We start from the raw sequence: 19,942 nt of genomic DNA on the forward strand, positions 1-19,942 counted from the left end.
CGTGGAAAGAGCTGACGTAGCATACAACTCATCAGAAACTGAAAAAATGACGTGGCATGCTTGCATGTTGAGAGAATTACTTTTAGTGGGTTGCTCCTATTTAGATATTATAGATGAGTATTTTGTGTTAAAATATAACTATTTCAAAAAATAGTATATAGTTCTATTTATTACAAACTAATTAGTTGACCAGAGGATGACAAAAAGAAGAGCAAGCAAACCTTGCACATGTTAGCGAGCTTGTTATACATAGCAAAGTTTTTTAGCTCTCCAAAAAAAAAATCAGCCTTGCTGGGCAGGAGTTAGGTGGGAAATTGCTTGGCTTCTAGAACTAGCAAGGGAGCCACAAATGCTCAGCAACAATAAGCACGAGCACTCCGTTAATTCTTTCTTACATTTTGGTACAGAATTCACGACAATGGCTGGCAGGCGGCTGCGTGATGCTGTCAAGAATGTACTGATAAGTGGCAGCAATGGTGAATTTAATAGCAATATTCATGTTGTTATTGCGGGGCTGACAAACACATATTCTCAGTATGTTACAACGTTCGAAGAATACCAGATCCAAAGATATGAGGTATGTCATTCGATAACAAAAGAATAGTTGCTCATAATTTTTAGTTACTGCAATTTTTACCATTTTACTAGATCCCATTATATTATTTGATATGGCTAAAATGTGCACTTTGTCCTTGTTTTCTGTCAGATTTTACATCTATAGACTTCTTGTTATGATGTTTTTTCATGTCCCTGCTCAGTCCAGATGTATCAGAATATCAATCATCTATTCCTCTTCTATTTGCTTGCTACGAATATGTGTTCCAAGATGTGTTCGTAGTTCTGAAGGACGAGAACCAGAAGAAGACATAGACAGATCCTGGACGAACCGGAACTACGGACTTGGTTGCCCACGATGTGGACGAACCGGAACTACGGACTTATTTGAACGATAGCGGCGATTTTACAGGCGAGGAGGAGGCATCACAACCAAGACCACGGATCTACGGAGCGGAGGAGGGGAGGAGGGGAAGGAGGGCGAGGACAAACCAGGGAGGTGAAGAGCAGCCGCCGTCGCCGATCGCTGCCGTCGCCGATCGCCTCGCCGTCGCCGAAACCCTAGGGAGAGGAGGGGGTGTGTGGATGGATGTGCGATTGGTGTGTGGGTGACTGGGTGTGCGATGCGTACTGGAAAGGTAGGCTCCTTTTCATCGCGTTAAGATGGGCTCGGCCCATGTTACGTTCGCCTTAGGTGCGCAGGTTATTCGATCCTCTCCATCGCTCGCTCAGGTACAGTTTCTCTTTTTTTTCTTCTTTTTCTTACTGTTTATATTATATAAATGTTCGAATTTTAAAATGTTCCAATCTGAAAATTTCAAATTCGTAAATTGTTGATATAAAAAATCGTTCAAATAATATTTTTTAAAAATATTTTTAATAATTTAAATCGTTGGTTGACCCGTTTCTGGATAATCGCTCCTCCAGTCCTCTTCCACCAGACAATAACTACAGCAACGCTCGAAGACCAAAAATTCGATGATTCATCATGTACTCCATTACTCCATCTGGATCCATGCACGTGGTTGCTAGCTCCTTTTTATTCATGTGCATGGTTCCTTTTCTCACTGTTTTGATCCATGTCCATGGCTGCCGTGCAGGTCCCACTGCTGCCTAGTCATGCCAACACATCACCAACTAAGACCTTATTGTATGGTCATGGACGTCATGACCATTTGAATTGGTCAAAATTAAGGTCGTGAACGATTGTTGTTAAACCTACGACCAATTCATGTAATGCGAGTGTGACCTTTCTAACAAAATTTGGTCATACTGTTTCAGGGTCTAGACCCTCCCAAACGCCTGACGACCATTTGTCGCGACATGGTCATAGATCTATGACGAAAAGACCGATGGTCGTTATGAAAAGGTCACCAGTGAGCATATTTCTTGTAGTGTATGGTGGAATCAAAATAGTCATACTTGCTTAAGGTAAGCATGTATGTTGACGACAAAAGAGGGGAAAATATTTTCAGATTTGTGGTGCTAACCCAACCAACACTAATGTAAGTGATGGTGATCAACAATAATAGAAAAAACACAAGATGGTTAGGCATACCCATCTCAATTTGAGAGTATACCTAGTTCATGAAGTGACTACCACTATACTAACAAAGGAGTATAGCGTGATTTGTCAAGAGAGTTAGCATGCTTAGGATAAGCATGTATGCCGACAAAATAGGATAGCATGACCATGATCATCATGCATCCCAACACTTACTATGACAACCATAAGATATGACCACTAATATTACCATGCTTGAGACCAAGCATGTATGACAACAATAAGGAGACCAACACACAGAGAATCAAGATGCTAAGGATAGCAACAAGGTGATATCAAAAGGAGACATCACAATCAGAGATCAATAGATGGCTTGCCTTGTTTGGCTTGTCCCTGGTCCTCTTCAAAACCTTCTCCAAAATCCTCCCCTTCAACTTCACCCTCGTTCGTATCTATCGTCGCAAAAGTAAATAACACATACATTCAATACATAGTTCAAGAATCAAGGGTCAAGTAAGAAAAAGTGAAAATATGCAGGGGAGTGGTTTGGTAATAACAAAACATAGATTGGCTATTTTTAAAACAAAGTGGTGGCAAAGGTTTTGAATAATAAAAAGGGATTTTAATTGTAACATTGCATGTGACACACATACACTCACAAACAGAGTTAAAATTTCAAGAACAGACACTAATGATATTTTTCCTATATGAACAGTAACAACACAAGATTAACACAATTGGATTCATCCAAAAATACTAAACCTACAATTTTAGGCATTAGGAATACTAACCAGAAAACAATGTTCATGTTTAATACACTAAAAATCGTAAAAAAAATCCTAAAAATACAAGGTCAGTGGCATTGGAAAGGTATTGAAATTTTTGAACTAATGCAATTGGTTTCACTCGATTTGGGTTTCTGGATCGCGAGTTATACTCAAAACAGTGCTACTGGTTTCAACATAATATAACAGCAAATTTCGAAACTCCAAAATGGGCGGGAACGTCTGGGCCGCGCGAGTTTGAAAAAGTGGGCCGGCCCAGGAGAGTTTTCCAGGTGATGGTGGTGACTGGTGAGGGAAATAAAGGAAAAGAAAAAAAAATGAGAAGGGGCCCAGGTGGGCCAGCCTGCATGCCGACGTGGCCCAAAAAGGCCATGCAGGCATGATCGGATCGGGAGGACCAGCCTGTGGCCGTCTTCCTCGTATGGCCATGCAGGCTCGCGTGCGACGGAAAGAAATCGGACGGGGCGACAGGGGCTTTACCGGCGGCGGCAGCGACGGTGAGGGCTGGGCGACGGCGACGTCGGGGCGGGCTGCGGTAGGTCGACGGCGTCCAGGCGCGTGTACAGGGGCGGCTCGGCGGCCACCTCTCCTCGGCAGCATCTCCTCCCGGTGGTGATCTCCTCGCGGTGTACTCGGGCAAGGGCGACGGCGGAGAGCTCTGGCGGTCCTGGAGGGCAACGGAGGAGGGGGTTAGAGCAAGAGAAGGATGGAGAGTAGGTTGGTACTGAGAGAGAGCGACAAGAACGATGAGGGCGAGCACGGCGCGCTCGTCACCTCACGGTGACCATGGCGGGCGCGCCTGCTGGCGAGCAGCAGCAGGGCGGAGCGCGTCGGGATTCGGTGTTGGAGTGTGGGGAGGTGGAGTGAGGCAAGGGAGAGGCTGGGGCGCTTGGCCGGATTTTATAGCCGAGGCCGGGATCAGGTGGACACGGTGCACACGTCGTGGCGTGGTGATCACGGCCATGGCGAGCACGGGCGGGCTGCTGTGGGGCATTGCTGGCCTCGGGAGCATGCACCTCAGGGCTAGGGATGTCAGGTCATCATCATGGCGCAGCCTCGGGTGCTAGGGCGTTCGATTTCTTCTTGACCAAGACGTGGTGACCACGGTCGGGAGGAGCTCGGTCCAAAGGCTGAGAGGCAGGGCTTGCCTCGGGAACTTGTGCATTGGGTAGAGGGGAGGCAGAGAGCCTTCATGGCGCGGCTTTGGGGCCTGGGGTGCTCAGGTCGCTGTTTTTCAAAGATTTGGTTGTCCACCGTGGGGAGTGAAGAAGAATGGTGCAGCAAGGGTTCGTCTACTCCAATACACTGGCCTGCATGCATCATGGGGATGTACTTGAGGGGGTAGGTCAGCTAATGGCTAGCGTGCAAGACAGACAAAGAGAAGAGAGGGGCGTGCTCTCCTCCAACGGTTCCCAAGAGAAGTGATAGAGAGAGAAGTAGAGGAATGGTCAAGAGCTGAGCTAGGGGAACAGCTGGAGTGTAGGTGTGTATAGGAGGGACAGGGGGCAAGGCATTCCATTGGCTTGGGTCAATGTGAGAGGGGAGGATGCGGTAGGGCATCAAGTTCACATGCATGGCTCGGCCACCCTCCCATATGCATTGCTTAGATGGCATGCAAAGTGCCCAAACGGACAAGGTAGGCTAGATATAGTGTAGATGAACAAAAAGGTTAGGTCTAGCATGGAATCTAGAAAAAAAATATGAAGGATTTTTGGAGAGGATATGGAAAATGGAAATAAATCAAGTGAATGATCGAATGAACACAAGGTCCAAATATGGTTTGAAGAATATTAAGATGATGATGAGAAAATGAGAGAAGTGTATTAGCCAAAGGTTTTTTTTTAAAAAATTTGAAAAAATATTAGTTAGGAGTTTTGAAGCACTTCTTATGGCAATGGCCAATTTGGGAGAATTTATTTGAAATAGATTTTGAATACGTTGAGAGAAAAGAGGTAATGCATAAGTTTTCAAATTTCTCTACTTACTTTACTAAGCAATGTGGTTTTTCTCAAATTTGAAAAAAAACAAGATAAAAGCAAGAAAAGGAAGAAATGGTATAAATACCATAAACTAGCATTTAGTAAAAAGAAAGATAATTAAAGTGAAATAATTTATAGAAACGTTTTGGGTTGTAAAGGGATAACATAAAGTACCACTCACCTTTCCTAAGTTATTTGGGGAAATAAATTGAAATGCTTTGATAAGACTAGAAATGGTTTCGTGGTTAAAACTAGGGAAGGAAACAATAGGGTTTTGAGAGAGAAGGAAAACTAATTTTGGGAGGAGTAATCTCAAGGGTAGATGGTGGCTACATAATGTACCCATCATTCCCACTCTTGGTTTTGTGAAGATAAAACTTGGATTAAAGAAAAACCAGAGGTAAAAGAAAAAGAAGTGATCTAGTGCTGAAATATTGGGTAGGGCATAAGATCGGGTGAATATAAGAGTTGCAAGGGTAGAATGGGACATGCAAGACGTGGAAGTTGTAGAGGGTGTTGCATAGATGAGATCCATGCATTGAGGTTACCAATAACAGTTGAGGGTGCTTAGAGGTCAACTGCCAAAGTTTGAATATTTTAAATCTGCCAAAAACAGAGTTTTGACTTGGCCTCAAAACCATCAGGGATAAGTGGGTATAAGAGTGATTTGGTCCAGGGCAAGGACATGGTTGGGAAGTGCTCATGATAAGGTAGGTCTAGGACCAAGTGCATTGCCTTGGATGGCGAGGGGTAGCTTAATCTAGGGGCTCCAAAATGGGACCTGGTATCAGTTTTAGGACTTAGCCAAATTTGTGAGGTCCTAGGGTGACTAGGATAAGGGAGAAGGATATATTTAGGAGTGGATGATATTCAAACTTGAATATAAGATAGGGTGAACTAAAGTACATTACAGAGATGATCCCAAGATAGGTGCATTCATGGTTCCATAGATGGAAAGGTTTTCAGTTAAAGCGTGGCTAGTTGGTTTTCACCTAGGAGGTTTATGTGGTGGAGTAACTCAAGACTATCTAACTCAACCAACAGACGAAGGCAAATTCATCTATAAGCAAAACAAGCAATTCATATCAACAAGCAGATCAAGGAAATTCATCTATAGTTAGTCCTTAGAAAAAGTTTTTGTTCCCCCTAATTTTTGCACTCTGGACAGTTATACAAGGTTGCAAAAGTTGAGGTGTGACAGGCAGTGTCGGAACTTTTCGTGGATGGAGGCTCTCGTCTCTGGGGTTTTCCCGATACGAGGAATAAATAGGCGGAAGGGCGGAGCAAACGAGGCGACGAGGCGCCAGTACAAGGGCCAGGCCGGCCAAGGGTGGGGCCGCGCCTGCCCTATGTACTGCCACGTGGCAGCTCTCCTGCGCGTGTCCTTCTGGCTCCGTCTTCGTCCTGGAAAAATAAGACTCCGGACTTTTGTTTGTCCAATTCCGAGAAACTTTCATGTACAACTTTTCTGAAACACAAAAACAGCAGAAAACAGGAACTGGCACTGCGTTAATAGGTTAGTCTTAGGAAATGCTAAAAAGTGTGGAAAAGTGCACATAAAACATATAAGAATTGTAACAAATCAAGCATGGAGCATCAAAAATTATAGATACTTTTGGGACATATCAACATCCCCAAGCTTAACTCCTGCTTGTCCTCGAGTAGGTAAGTGATAACAAACAAGTAATTTTTGAGGTGACATGTTGTCACACTACTTTGATCAATCTAAGTGTAAAAGCAAACATAGCTGGAATCATAGAATCCTAACATAAGAATGATAGATATAATCAAATAATGAAACTTAATAACCATGCTAAAACATGAATAGTAATCAAACAAAAGAAAATGTATAACGTGCATGGAAAGCAAAGTGATTGTCAAGAGCATAGCATAGATACATAATAAAGTGGTACTCAACTTGTCCCATAAGTGGAAGCAAAACATAAATGCTTGGACACCTTTATAAGATTATTAGGATGACAAGAAACAAAAAATTTGAACAAGCAATACCATAATTATGAATCAATCAATAAAATCTTGGGACCATGCACATAAAACTTAGAATGACAACTATGCTCTCATAAGTGGTGCATAAACTAGAAGGTGGAGACTCAACATAAAAGTAAAAGAAGGTCTCTCTTTGAGAGGCAAGTAAGATCACTCATGTGCCAGAGATTTTTATTGAAACAACAAGAGTATAAAATGCACTTTTGAGAGGTGGTTGTTCATCTCAACGAGTAGTAAAAAGAACTATTGCCATCTTCCGTACTAAGCAAGTTTGAGAGCGGTTCCGAAATATTTAGGCGAAGCCTCTTTTCATTTATACTACTTATAAAATTGTGACACTCCTCCCAACCTTTGCTTACACATACCATGGCTAACCGAATCCTCGGGTGCCGACCAAGCAATCACAAACCATGGAGGAGTGCCCTTTTCTTATAATTTTCCTATTTTGTTTCCCTATTGGAAGTTGTGGTCAAACCAGCTCTTCTTTTATATATACTTTTTTATGTGACAAGAAAGATGAAGCTCGCGATCTTTGAGTTACTTAACTAGTATGGAAGACGACAACCACAATTTTAATTTACTTCCTCATGAGCTAAAAACAATGTCACAAAATGAGGAACTGTTTGAATGTTTTAAAGGTAGCACACGAGCAAACTACTATGGAATGGCAATGAAATACCACATATAGGTAGATATGGTGGACACTTTTCCATATTTGGTTTTTGGTGGTTGGATGCATGAATAAAATACTCACACAAATGGAGGCTAGAGAAAGACCGGGTGCGACCAACTAAGAGAGCATAATGGCCATAATCATGCACAGCGACAAAATATATTAATCAAAGCATAAAGTGATACACACGTTTCAAACTAAATGATCATAGAGGCAAGAATTGACTGGAATGTAGTCATAACATGTTGCAAACACATGTACCAAGTCGACCCAAATAAAAACATTCGCAGGAGAATATATACCAAAATATTATGCTTTCCTATTGTATGCTAAAAACAATGCATGAAACCTTCAATGGCACACTAAACACACTCAGTATTTGAGACTAATCATAATGAAAACATAATTAACAAGCTCATCATGAGAATAACATCTAGCAAGATATGCAAAAATAACTACGCCACAGTCTAAAAATGATTCCATTTGCATCACATACACATAAAACTTTTTTCATGCTTCCAACACCAACCAAATGAAACCAAACAACTCCCATATATGAAAAACAAGTAAATGTCGAGAGAGCTATTGAAACTCAAATAAATGTAAAAGTGGAGCGTGTCTCTCTCCAACGCAAAATGCATAACAGTGGAGCGTGTCTCACTCCAAAATAAAAATGCAAAACAGCAGAGCATGTCTCACTCCAGAGTAAATATGCAAAGTGGTGGAGCGTGTCTCACTCCGAAGTAAACATGAATGATGGGATCCAACTTTATTGAAAGTAAACACACAAATAAAAGTAAAGACACTCCAAGTATAACACATAACACATGAAGGAATAAAAATATAGCGTGTTGAAAAATGACCTGGTGCTTTTTGTTGATGAAGAGGGGATGCCTTGGGCATCCCCAAGATTTGACGCTTGTACTTCTTGGATATTTCTTGAGGGGTCCAGGGGACATACCCAAGCTTGAGCTCTTGTCCATGCTTCATCTTATTGCATTATTCTTCTCTCCCTACACATGAAAACTTCCTTCACACAAAACTCATCACAATTGATTAACAACATTAGTGCAAATAAAAATATATCAAACCAGCAAGGCTTCAGTAATGGCACATATCAAAAACTCATTTTAACATATGCTACTGTAGCTACTTCTTCCCAAAGCTCTTTTTTCACAAAAAAAACTCAAAAAGACGAAGCATAAGACGCAAATGCAAAACATGGCAGAAATCTGTCAAAACAGACCAGCAGGCAGAGATCGAAATTAAAGAAATCGTTATGTTGATCAAATCGAAACATGCTAAACTAACTAAAGTTAGCTAACATACTGGTGCACAAGCACAAAACATTTCAGCTCAAAATAACTTTCTGTAGATTTTTAAGAATTGTTTTCGTGACCAGCACATAATCTGTTTCAGAATTGCAAATACTCCAAACACTGCTTTCTTTCTATTAGAGGCTACCCTTGGCACAAAAACGAAATAAAAACGATAAGGAGAGGTTATTACAGTAGAAATAACTTACAAGACTCAACAAAGCAAAAATAACAGAAATAAAACATGGGTTGTCTCCCATAAGCGCTTTTCTTTAACGCCTTTGAGCTAGGCGCAGAAAGGGTGCAAATCAAGTATTATCAAGAGAGAAATCATTAAGATCGGGAATGAAAGTAGTTTCAACCAGGCATTCTATGCTATCTATAGTGGTTTTTGAAGTTCGTCTCTTAGCACTTTTAGGTTTACTTTCTTCAACAAATAAATTCCCAGGAACAATCCAATCAAAATTCCTATCGTAAGCTTCATGCACTGCTGAAATTTTAAGAGGTATTGGTATATTGATTTCCTCCGGTTTAACTTTACTAATCTTACCAAATAATTTCTGAATATCTATGCTTGATCCTAGCATACCATAATGATCAAATATTTTCCTTGCTTCTATAGCTTCATACCTAAAGTTTCTAAGCAAGGTTTCAGGAATAAATTCTTTTTTCTCACCATCCTCAATTTCATGCAGTTTAAGAAACATGTATTGCAAGGATGGATGAAGGCTAATAAATTTACTCTCTAGCATTTTAACTAGGCAAGCCATAGCGGTTTCATAATCGGGAGCAAGTTCAGCTAAAGATTTTTCTAGGATTTTCTCATACTTACTAATATGATTAAGGAACTCTCCAATATTATTTATCTCTACTTGTTGGGGGGATGACCCCCGGTATGCCAAAGGCATGCCAAACCGGATGGTTTCAGCTATCAAGATACCGGTTTAAAGTTCATTCCGGACAAAAAAGATAAGCCTTTAGGCTAAGTAACTCTTACCGGTATCCCAAAGAGGGGCATACCGGTATGAGCTAAAAAAGACACCGGATTGCCAGTAAGAAGTGCGCTGTAGCACGTCGGCAAGACTGGTCAAAGATTCTCTCAGAAGCTAGAGGACAAAGATGAGCTAAGCAAAGTAGCTATAAACAAAGCCCTGACGCCAAAGAGGAAGGTGACGCCAAAAGCAACCAGAGGACGTCAGCCTCCCTGATTAAAGAAGATACCGGCGTCATCTATGATTAAAATAGCTTTGTAAAGTAGTTTGTCTGTTCAAAGATGCCATTAGGGTTTCTTCCCCTGTAAGCCACCCTCTCCCCTATATAAGGAGAGGGGGCACACCCCCGTCGCGGGTACGATGAGATGTATGTACAAACCTATGTTTTGTTGAGATCAATAAAAAGAGAGATCTAGAGCAGAGTTCTTCCTTGTGTCTTTCTTCTTCTACCTCTGGCTTAGGCCAAGTTCTTGAGGAAAGCACCCGGAAGTTCATCCAATCTAATCCAAAAAACCTCCCCCGAATCCTCTAGCGCCCATTCGGCCCCAACTTAAGCCATCCTATGGCATCTGTCTGTTCACCACGACGACAGTTGGCGCCCACCGTGGGGCAGAGAGAGGCGCTTGCTGGAGTTCACATTCAGGCGGGCCTCCTCGACGTCACCGGCGAGCGAACGGTGTCCGCGCTCGTGCAGCGCATCTACGCCATGGACTTCATCAATGACAACGCGGGCTGCTTCGCCAACGGCGGTAAGTTCCCCAAGAACGGCCGCATCATCGAGTTCGGCAGCCACCGCATCTACTTCGGCACCGTCCCCGTGCGCCGATGCCTCTCGCCGTGCCGGTGGCGCCGGATCCACCAAGGTGGTTATGTGCTGGCCGCGTCGCCGGCGCGTGGAGGTCATGATGGCCGGCGCGGTTGGCGCCGGCAAGGAAGCCGTGGAAGAAGGTGGCCGGGCGTACGGCATCGACCCGTCCGGCTAAGCCACGGCCGGAGCGCGACGTTGTGCGCTGCGGGAGCATCTTCCGCGCCACCGGAGACACCACTTCAAGCGGCGATGAACGTGCTGGCGACGCCCATCGCGCAGAACATCGACCCGGCAACGGCTCAGGCGGAGCTGGAGGCTACGCGCAAGACGCTGCTTTCCGGCGGCACGGACATCATCCGGGCGCGGCGCGAGCTGAACCTAACCCTACGTGAGTATAACGCTGCCCATGGCTTTGCTTTAGTTAGCGCTCAGGCTGCTAGGATGCCGGAAAACCGGCTTACGGCTCGCAATCTAGATCAGGATTTGCGTAAGGAAGTTCTTGCCGGCAAGAGTGCCTCTGTATCTTTGAGCATATTTACAAAACCCTAAAACCAACTCCATGAAAACAACCAATTGGTTAATGAAACTATTTTTCTTTCCCTATCTCTATCTTTGCTTTCAAAATTCAAATTATTTGAATCAATTCAAAACAGTATACAAAACAATTTGAAAAGGAAAGGAGATGTTCAAAAACAGGAAACCCTAAACCCTCACTGGGCTCTCTCTTCCTGTCCCACTGGCCTTTTTCTTTCACCACCCCGGCGGCCCATTCTCCCTCTCCTCCCCTTCCTTTTTCACTGGCCGCAGCAGCCCTTCCCCTCCAAGCCCAGCTCGGCCCAGCCCACCGACGGATGCGTACCCCTTCGCTCATCCTCTCCTTGTCGTCTTTCCAAGAGAGAGAGAGAGCACGCAGAGGGCGTGCTGCTTTTCCTCCCGCCGATGTCACACCGCGCGCACCCACATCTCACCTGCTCCCCCTCCTCCTTATCTTCTCGCCCCACGAACCCTAGCCACCAACCCATCTTCCTCTCCCTCCTGCCGCCACCCCCTCTCTTCTCCCTCCCTTTTCTGTGATGAACTCCAACACCACCGAGAACCGCCGTGACCACCTCACCGTCGTCTGCTCGTCTCCGACCGTCCCCCGTCAATCTGAAGGCACCAGAAGCTGCTCCTCGCCACCCTCTACCTCATGGTGCCCGCAATCGAGCCGAGGGTGCTCGTCATCGTCGTCAATCCCACCATTCTTCTCCGACCCCGGAAGGAGAAATCGTCGTCTCCGGTGCCGGTCGTCCACCCCCGACCAAACCGACTTCACCGTTGACCTCCTGGTAACCCTGCGGTCTTGCTAGACATCCTTTCCCTCTCCTTGCTTCATGGATGCTCTTTTTCATGTGTTGCCGGCCACCTCCTCCGTAGATCCTCGCCGCCGGTGAAGCTCCGGTGACCCCCTCGACCAAGCGCCGCTAGTTTCTGGACCGCGGCAACGAGTGATAACCCACAAGTATAGGGGATCGCAACAGTCTTCGAGGGAAGTAAAACCCAAATTTATTGATTCGACACAAGGGGAGACGAAGAATACTTATAAGCCTTAACAACTGAGTTGTCAATTCAGCCGCACTCGTAAAAGCACTAGTAACAGGGGTGATGTGAAAGCAGCAAGTAATATGAGAGCAATAGTAACAGAATACAGCAACGAATGAGCAGTAACAATACGTAGGCAATGGCACCAGTAAAATAGTTGATACTACTTCCAATGACATATAGGACCGAGTGAGTATTTGATGATGAAAGATGGACCGGGGTTCCCAGCTATCTACACTAGTGGTAACTCTCCAATAACAAGTGACAAGTGTTGGGTGAACAAATTACAGTTGGGAAATTGATAGGATTGAAATAGCATTAAGACAGAACATCAAGTTTATTAATCATGTAGGCATGTTTTCCATATATAGTCATACGTGCTCGCAATGAGAAACTTGCATAACATCTTTTGTCCTACCAACCGATGGCAGTGCGGGCCTCAAGGGAATCTACTCGGTAATTAAGGTACTCCTTTTAATAGAGCACCGGAGCAAAGCATTAACACTTGGTGAAAACATGTGATCCTCATATCTAAGCCTTCCCTCCAGCTATCCCAGCTTGTCGTCACTCTGGGGCCTCGGGTTCCGGACATAGACATGTGCAAACAACTTGTAGATACAATCTAGGCAATAATTATAGAGCTTAAATCTAAGATCATGCCACTCGTGCACTAGTGACAAGCATTAAACACAACAAGATTGCAGCAACAATAACTTCGCAAACTTTATAGATAGACTGATCATAATGTAACAATTCATCGGATCCCAACAAACACAACACCGATTACATCGATGGATCTCAATCATGTAAGGCAGCTCATGAGATCATTGCATTGAAGTACATGGGAGAGAGAGTACCAACTAGCTACTGCTAGAACCCGTAGTCCATGGGGGAACTACTCACGGAGCATGATGGAGGCGGTGGCGTCGATGGAGAAGACTTCCGGGGGCACTTCCCCGTCCCGGCGGCGTGCCGGAACAGAGATTCTGTCCCCCGAAACGGAGTTTCGCGATGGCGGCGGCGCCCCTGGAGTCTTTCTGGAGTATGATTGATTGATATAGGGTTTTTGCGTCGCGAGGAATATATAGGCGAAAGGGCGGCGTCGGAGGGGTCCCGAGGGGCCCACCCCATAGCTGGGCGCGCCCCCCTCTTGGTCGCGCCGCCAGGTGGTGTGGGGCCCCCTCGGCCCCTCTCCGTCTCTCCTTCAGTGTTCTGGGTCCGTCTCGGTAAAATAGGAGGTTTGGCTTTTGTTTCGTCGAATTCCGAGAATATTGCCCGAACAGCTCTTCTGGAACCAAAAACAGCAGTAAAACAGAACCGGCACCTTGGCATCTCGTTAATAGGTTAGTGCCGGAAAATGCATAAAATCATTATAAAGTGTGAGCAAAACATGTAAGTATTGTCATAAAACTAGCATGGAACATCAGAAATTATAGATACGTTGGAGACGTATCAAGCATCCCCAAGCTTAGTTCCTACTCGCCCTCGAGTAGGTAAACGATAAAAAGAATAATTTCTGAAGTGACATGCTACCAACATAATCTTGATCATACTATTGTAAAGCATATGAGATGAATGAAGTGACTCAAGGCAATGATCTATAGTTTGCTAACAAATAGATAACATATAGCAAAAACTTTTCATGAATAGTACTTTCAAGACAAGCATCAAAAAGTCTTGCATAAGAGTTAACTCATAAAGCAATAAATTCTTAATAAGAGGTTTTGTAACAACACAAAGGAAGATTTAAGTTTCAGCAATTGCTTTCAACTTTCAACATGCATATCTCATGGATAATTGTCAACACAAAGTAAAATAATAAGTGCAATAAGCAAGCATGTAAGAATCAATGCACAGTTGACACAAGTGTTTGCTTCTAAGATAGAAAGAAGTAGGTAAACTGACTCAACATAAAGTAAAAGAAAGACCCTTCGCAGAGGGAAGCAGGGATTAAATCATGTGCTAGAGCTTTTTAAGTTTTGAAATCATATAGAGAGCATACAAATAAAGTTTTGAGAGGTGTGATGACCCACAAGTATAGGGGATCGCAACAGTCTTCGAGGGAAGTAAAACCCAATTTATTGATTCGACACAAGGGGAGCCAAAGAATATTTGTAAGCCTTAACAGCGGAGTTGTCAATTCATGTCGTCGTGGTGAACAGACAGATGCCATAGGATGGCTTGAGTTGGGGCCGAATGGATGCTAGAGGATTCGGGGGAGGGTTTGTGATTAGATGGGATGAACTTCCGGATGGTTGCATCCAAAATACACAAATTAGAGGCAAAACAATAGCAAAAGTGTTCGGGAAAGTAGATACGTTTTGGACGTATCAATCATCTTCTTTATTGATCTCCACAGGTTACAAGTTTCTCAGTACAAAGGCTCAACTACGCGTACATGTGTTCGTCCGTGCCCGTAGAGAGGGCTGCCCCCTCTCCTTATATAGGGGAGAGGGTGACTTACAGGGCAAGAAACCCTAATGGCATCTTCGACTAGACAAACTACTTTACAAAGTTACTTTAATCATAGATGACACCGGGGTCCTCTTTAATCAGGGAGGCTGACGTCCTCCGGCTTCTTTCTTCGTCATCCTCCTCTTTATCGTCAGCCCTTCGTTTAAAGCTACTTTGCTTAGCTCATCTTTGTCTTCTAGCTCTGGAGAGGATCTTTGACCAGTCCTGCCGACTTGCTCTGCTTTCCGGTAGCCCGGTGTCTTTTCTATCCGGTTCCGGTATACCTCTTCTGAGGATACCGGCTTAGCTTCACTTAGCCAAATCCCTAACTTCATGCTCCGGTATAAACATTAAACCGGTATCTTGATGGATCAAACCATCCAGTTTGGCATGCCTTTGGCATACCGGGGGTCATCCCCCCAACATTAGTCCCCGAAGCTGGTATAGTCTGGCGGATTCTATCCAACAGACCATGCCAGGTTCTTCTGTCTTAGGATACCGATTTAATCCACCCGGCGCTTAGCTTGGATCCGGCATCTTGGCCCGGACTCACGTTTTCTCTCTTTGCTAAGTGTTCTCCAGTGTCTTATCCTCCGTCGTCTTTGACATTAACTCTTTCCTCGGCGAAGTCGAGAATTTCTCGGGTACCGTGCCTGTCAGTGACATGCGCACTGTGTGTCTGACGCGCCAGTGTCAGGGGTCACTTCCTTTCGGCTTCTGCGCCAGCATTTATGGCGCCACACCGGATCCTCGCGGCCGTTCCGGATCCGTGTGGCCTCCCTGTGGCATGTTGTTTTCTGCGCGTGCATCCACGCGCCACGTGGCGGCCCACGAGGCGAACCGCCGTGGCCCGACGGTTTTCGGCCCACTACCCCCTCTCTCTATATAAGGGCGGAGCGGTTCCTCTTCATCTTCTTCTTCGCATTCCCCACTTCTTTGCGCACAGTGCCCTTGCTCTCTACGCCTCTGCCGCTCCGTTCGCCGTTCGAGCTCCGCCGCCCGACGAATCTGCGCTACTGCTCCGCCAGACGTCTCTGAACTTCACCGCGTGAAGAACCTCTACGGCGCTCCTGTCGCGGTGGCGGCATTGGTTCTTCCTCAAGCTTTTCTCCACCTCACCGTCGGCGGACCTCCTCGCCAACCGCAAGCTCTCCATTCCACCGGCGAGCCACTTCTTCTGCGACTCCACCGCCTCAGGTGAGGCCCGATACATCTTTACTTCTTCTCTCTTAGCTTTCCAGATCTTGGGGCGGTAGAGTATTTATCCCCTCTTTATTTTGCTTTTTCTCTTACTCGTAGATCTTCGCGCGAGGGTCTTTTTGGGGGAAACTGTTTTACGGTAGATTCCGGCGTCTTCCTGATCTACATGTCTGGCGAAGAATCTCTTCTCGCTTCCTCTTCTAGTAGTCAAGGAAGTAGGACTTTCGACGGGCTGACCGAAGATCTCGCCCGGATGGAAGCTGAATCCAGCAAGGACCAAGAGGTCGGCACTTCTAGCCGGGCCCCCGGAAAGGATCTTTCTGGTATCACACGCGGAGCCTGGAGAGGCTCCGATGTCACACAACATGAGATTGACTGGCTTTACCGGTCTAGGAGGATAGCGGAGGGGGTCTCCTGCCGGCTTCCTGGCGACGAGATCGAACCGGTGCTCAATCCCGGTGAGGTCGTTGTCTTTCTTGCTCACTTCGAGCGAGGCTTCGGCCTCCCCGCCTCCGATTTCTTCCGCCAAATCCTCGATTTCTATCGACTCCAGCCTCACCACCTTCCCGGCAACGCCGTTTTTTATCTTTCTTGTTTTGTGGCCTTCATGGAAGGCTATATCGGCATCCGTCCCGCTCGCGAGACGTTTGCCCGCTTCTTTTCTCTCCGGATCAACTCGGTCCAGGGCAAGGACATTCCCAAGCCCAAACCCCCGTACAATGCGGGTCTTGTATCATCGGCTCCCGCCAAGGGAGCCCCTTTTTTAAGTTCAACGGCCTCGAGTCTTGCCGGTTGTGGCAGACTACGTTCTTCTACGTGAAGAACAAGAGCGCCACTGACCTCATCAATCTGCCGCCCTTCAACCCGGCGCCGCCCGCCAAGATCAACTGGAACTACAACCCCGGTACGGACCACATAGAGACAAACCGGGTGGTACGCTTCATGTTGAACCTGATGAAGGAGACCAATATCTGCTCTGATGATATCATCCGCACCTTCATCAGCCGCCGGGTGCTTCCCCTTAAGCGCCGCGCTCACAAGATAAGCGAGATGTACGGCCCTGGTGATCCCACCAAGATTACCGGCCTACCCTTGAGCAAGGCGGACGTGGTCCTGAAGGCTAATCAAATATGCCAGACGGACATGCCGGATGACTGGGAGTGGGGCTTTCTTCCTCTCAGCTCCACTAACCCTCCGACCCAAGAAGTAAGAAATTACGCGACTGGGGTCGGTTTACCGGTAACTTTTATGCGGTGGCTAATTGTTTTTTTCTTTTTGCTTTCAGGCCAGGGACCGCTTCCCTCGCATTGACTTAGAGCGGCGAGGCCCTTGCCGGAAGCGTGCTCTAGACAAGTTCGACCCGGACCCTTTCATTCATTGGCTGGACCTGAAGATGGGCCGGACTCCAGCTTCGCGCCTCAGCAAGTCTCCACCGGAACCAGCCGGTTCGTCCGACGACCTGACCTTGCTTGAGGTAGTTCTTCTTTTTGATCTCTCATACTCTTCTGTTACCTATTTCCTTCTCGTAGACGTTCCCTCAGCTGGCCCCGAACCACAGGTCCACGAGCACGTGGCTCCCCTGCAGGCCGAGGTCGGGGATGAGTTTCTGAATAAGCTCATGCCCCAGAGCAAAAAGAACAAGGCGCCTGCTGCTGATGCCGGTTCTAGCCAAGCTCCTCCCGCCAAACGCTCCCGGACGGAAGTCATTGGTGGAAAGCAAGTTAGCACGAAGCGCTACAAGCATAAGCAGATGCCGGTCTCTTCCGGGTAAGCTCTTCATTTCTCTTTTTGTTTGTTTTGTTTTTACCAAGTTCTTTTCCGGTTGCTTTTCTCCAACCCTTTCTTTTTCTCTCTTTCAGCCCCGCGCTTAAGCTTGGGTCCAAACCTGAAGGCTCTGCCGGCTCCGCAAGGATCTCAACTCCTCCTCCTCAAACAAGCCCGGTACCATCCGGTACCGGCGACCTCTCTGCCTCCCCTCTGGGAGGCACTACAAGTGCGGGGCGCGCGGCCCCTACACCTCCCGATCACCGCGCGGAGGAGGATCTCACCTCCCCTCCCGAGACCCAAGACACCGGCGCCGGCAACACCGCGCGCCGACGATGAAGCCGCCGGGCGGGCGGAACCTCTGGTTCCTCCTGCCCCGAAGAAGAAGAAGAAGAAGCAACAAAGCTCTTCCCCCACCAAGACCGCGCCGGATACTTCCGCGCCGGCCTCCTCTGCACCGCACCCGGAAGCTCCTACTCTTGAGCCTACCGGAACTACTCCAACACCGCCACCGAGCCAAGGAGCTTCCGCGGCCAAGCCAAAGCCGCCGCCAGAAGCCCCCAAGATCACCAAGTTCTTGAAGCCAGGGGCCTCACGGGGCAAGGCCGTGGAGGGCAGCGCCTCAGCCGGCTCGCAGTCTCTAGTGCTGCACGTCGGCCCTGCCGCTGCTGCGGTCCCAGAAAAACCTTCCGGCCTCCTGGGCCGGATTGTTGAGCTGAAGCGCGAGGGCCGGGACCCGGGGCACCTTCTCCCCTACGCCCAAAAATGGAACGATGCGGATATCTCTGCATCCACCCGCGGCTTGGGGAAGGACCGTCTTCCAGCGCCAGACCCTGCTGGGCCCCGGTCCACTGAAGAACACTTCATGCGGCTCAAGCGCGCCGTGAAGGAGTTCGACAGTGCGTGGTACGACGCCACCAGCAACGTGGTGGTAAGTTTCGCCAACCTTTTGCAATCTTTTGTTGATGCCGGTTTCTTTCTTTCCGGATCTTGTCTATCTTCCCAGTCCCCGAGTTTCGTGTTGAGAGCATAGCTCTTAGCGCGAAACTTAACTAGAAACGCGCGAAACCGGCATAGCCAGTCCTCGAGTTTCGGGTTAAGATCTTTGCTCTTGGCGCGAAACTTAACTAGAAACGCGCGAAACTGGCATAGCCAGTCCCCGAGTTTCGAGTCGATAACATAGTTTCTTTCTTTTTCACAATTATCTTCCTTTGAACAGAGCACCGCGGACGCCCGGAAGCAGCTCTTCGAGGAGCTTCTCTGGGAGCACCGGGACCTTGCCGAGGCCCACAACCACTACCAAGGTTTATTTCCTTTCCCTTCTTCCGGCATCTTTTTACCAGAATGTTTTTCTTTTTTAACACTTACGAATCTTCTGCTCAACAGCTGTCCCGGAAGCTACCATTGAGGCCCTCAAGGTCCAGATTGCCACTCTCCAAGGTGTCACTTTTTCTCTTCCGGTTGATTCGTTCTTTCCTCATTTTATCAGCTGCCACTTTGCTAACACTTTTCTTTCCGGTGCCTAGGTGAAAAGGAGCAGCTCATCAAGGAGCACCAGGAGGCGCTGGACGCCCAGAAGACCGCCTCCAGGGAGCTTAAGGAACAGGCGATGCAGGCCGCGCTCCAGCATGACCAAGCTCTAAAGGATGCCAAGGCCGCAGCCGAGGCCAGGCTGGCGGAGGTTGTGGATGATTCCACGAACTCCAACGCGGTGCTGAGGGCAGAGCTGGAGGAGGAGAGGAAGGCGCGGAAAGCGGCGGAGCACCACATTGAGGTTATGACCACTGATCATAAAGAATATGATCGGCTGGTCATGCAAATTGATGCGCTGGCTCTCCGTAAGCTCTTGCCTTGTCCCTTCTTTTGCTTATAAGCTTTTTCTTTTTGAAAATGCATTCGTGTTCCTTTTCCTTCCGGTAGATTGTTTTCCGGTATCTTATGGTTATGCTTTTCTCTTCTTCCTGTAGAACACTTCCCGGAATCTCAAACGCACGCCGTGAAAAAGGTGATGGAGGATCGGGTGGCGCGGGAGTTCCCCAACATGGACGCGCACTGGGACGGGTACGACTATCTGGTCGCCCTTTCCGCTCGAGTCCAACACATGCGCTCAGTGGACCGGCTCCTTGCCGACCTACCGGATGCCGCCATCCAGCTTTTCAAGGTGCTGTGGCCTGAAGAAGCCATGCCAGCCAACATCACCCTCACCGCCAACCGGCTGAAGGAGGCAGGGCGCCGGATTCGTGAGTGGCAGTGCTCCGCAGCTCGTGCTGGAGCTGACACCGCGCTGCGCTCCGCGTGCTCCTGGTACCCGGACTTGGATCTGG

The 19,942-nt window shown here is 47.1% G+C and overlaps 1 protein-coding gene across 1 annotated transcript in view; it reads left to right on the forward strand.

The window, feature by feature from the left end:
• The first annotated feature begins 3,806 nt into the window (after positions 1 to 3,806).
• Positions 3,807 to 19,942, forward strand: part of LOC124680500 (subtilisin-like protease SBT5.3) — a 40,121-nt gene continuing 23,985 nt past the window's right edge. The window contains exons 1-4 of the mRNA XM_047215552.1: positions 3,807 to 3,880; positions 15,709 to 15,851; positions 19,005 to 19,058; positions 19,145 to 19,299. Coding sequence (XP_047071508.1) covers positions 3,807 to 3,880; positions 15,709 to 15,851; positions 19,005 to 19,058; positions 19,145 to 19,299 — 426 coding nt within the window. The remainder of the gene's footprint in view (positions 3,881 to 15,708; positions 15,852 to 19,004; positions 19,059 to 19,144; positions 19,300 to 19,942) is intronic.

Source organism: Lolium rigidum, unplaced genomic scaffold (assembly GCF_022539505.1).
Source record: "Lolium rigidum isolate FL_2022 unplaced genomic scaffold, APGP_CSIRO_Lrig_0.1 contig_17705_1, whole genome shotgun sequence".
Classification (NCBI taxonomy): Eukaryota; Viridiplantae; Streptophyta; class Magnoliopsida; order Poales; family Poaceae; genus Lolium; species Lolium rigidum.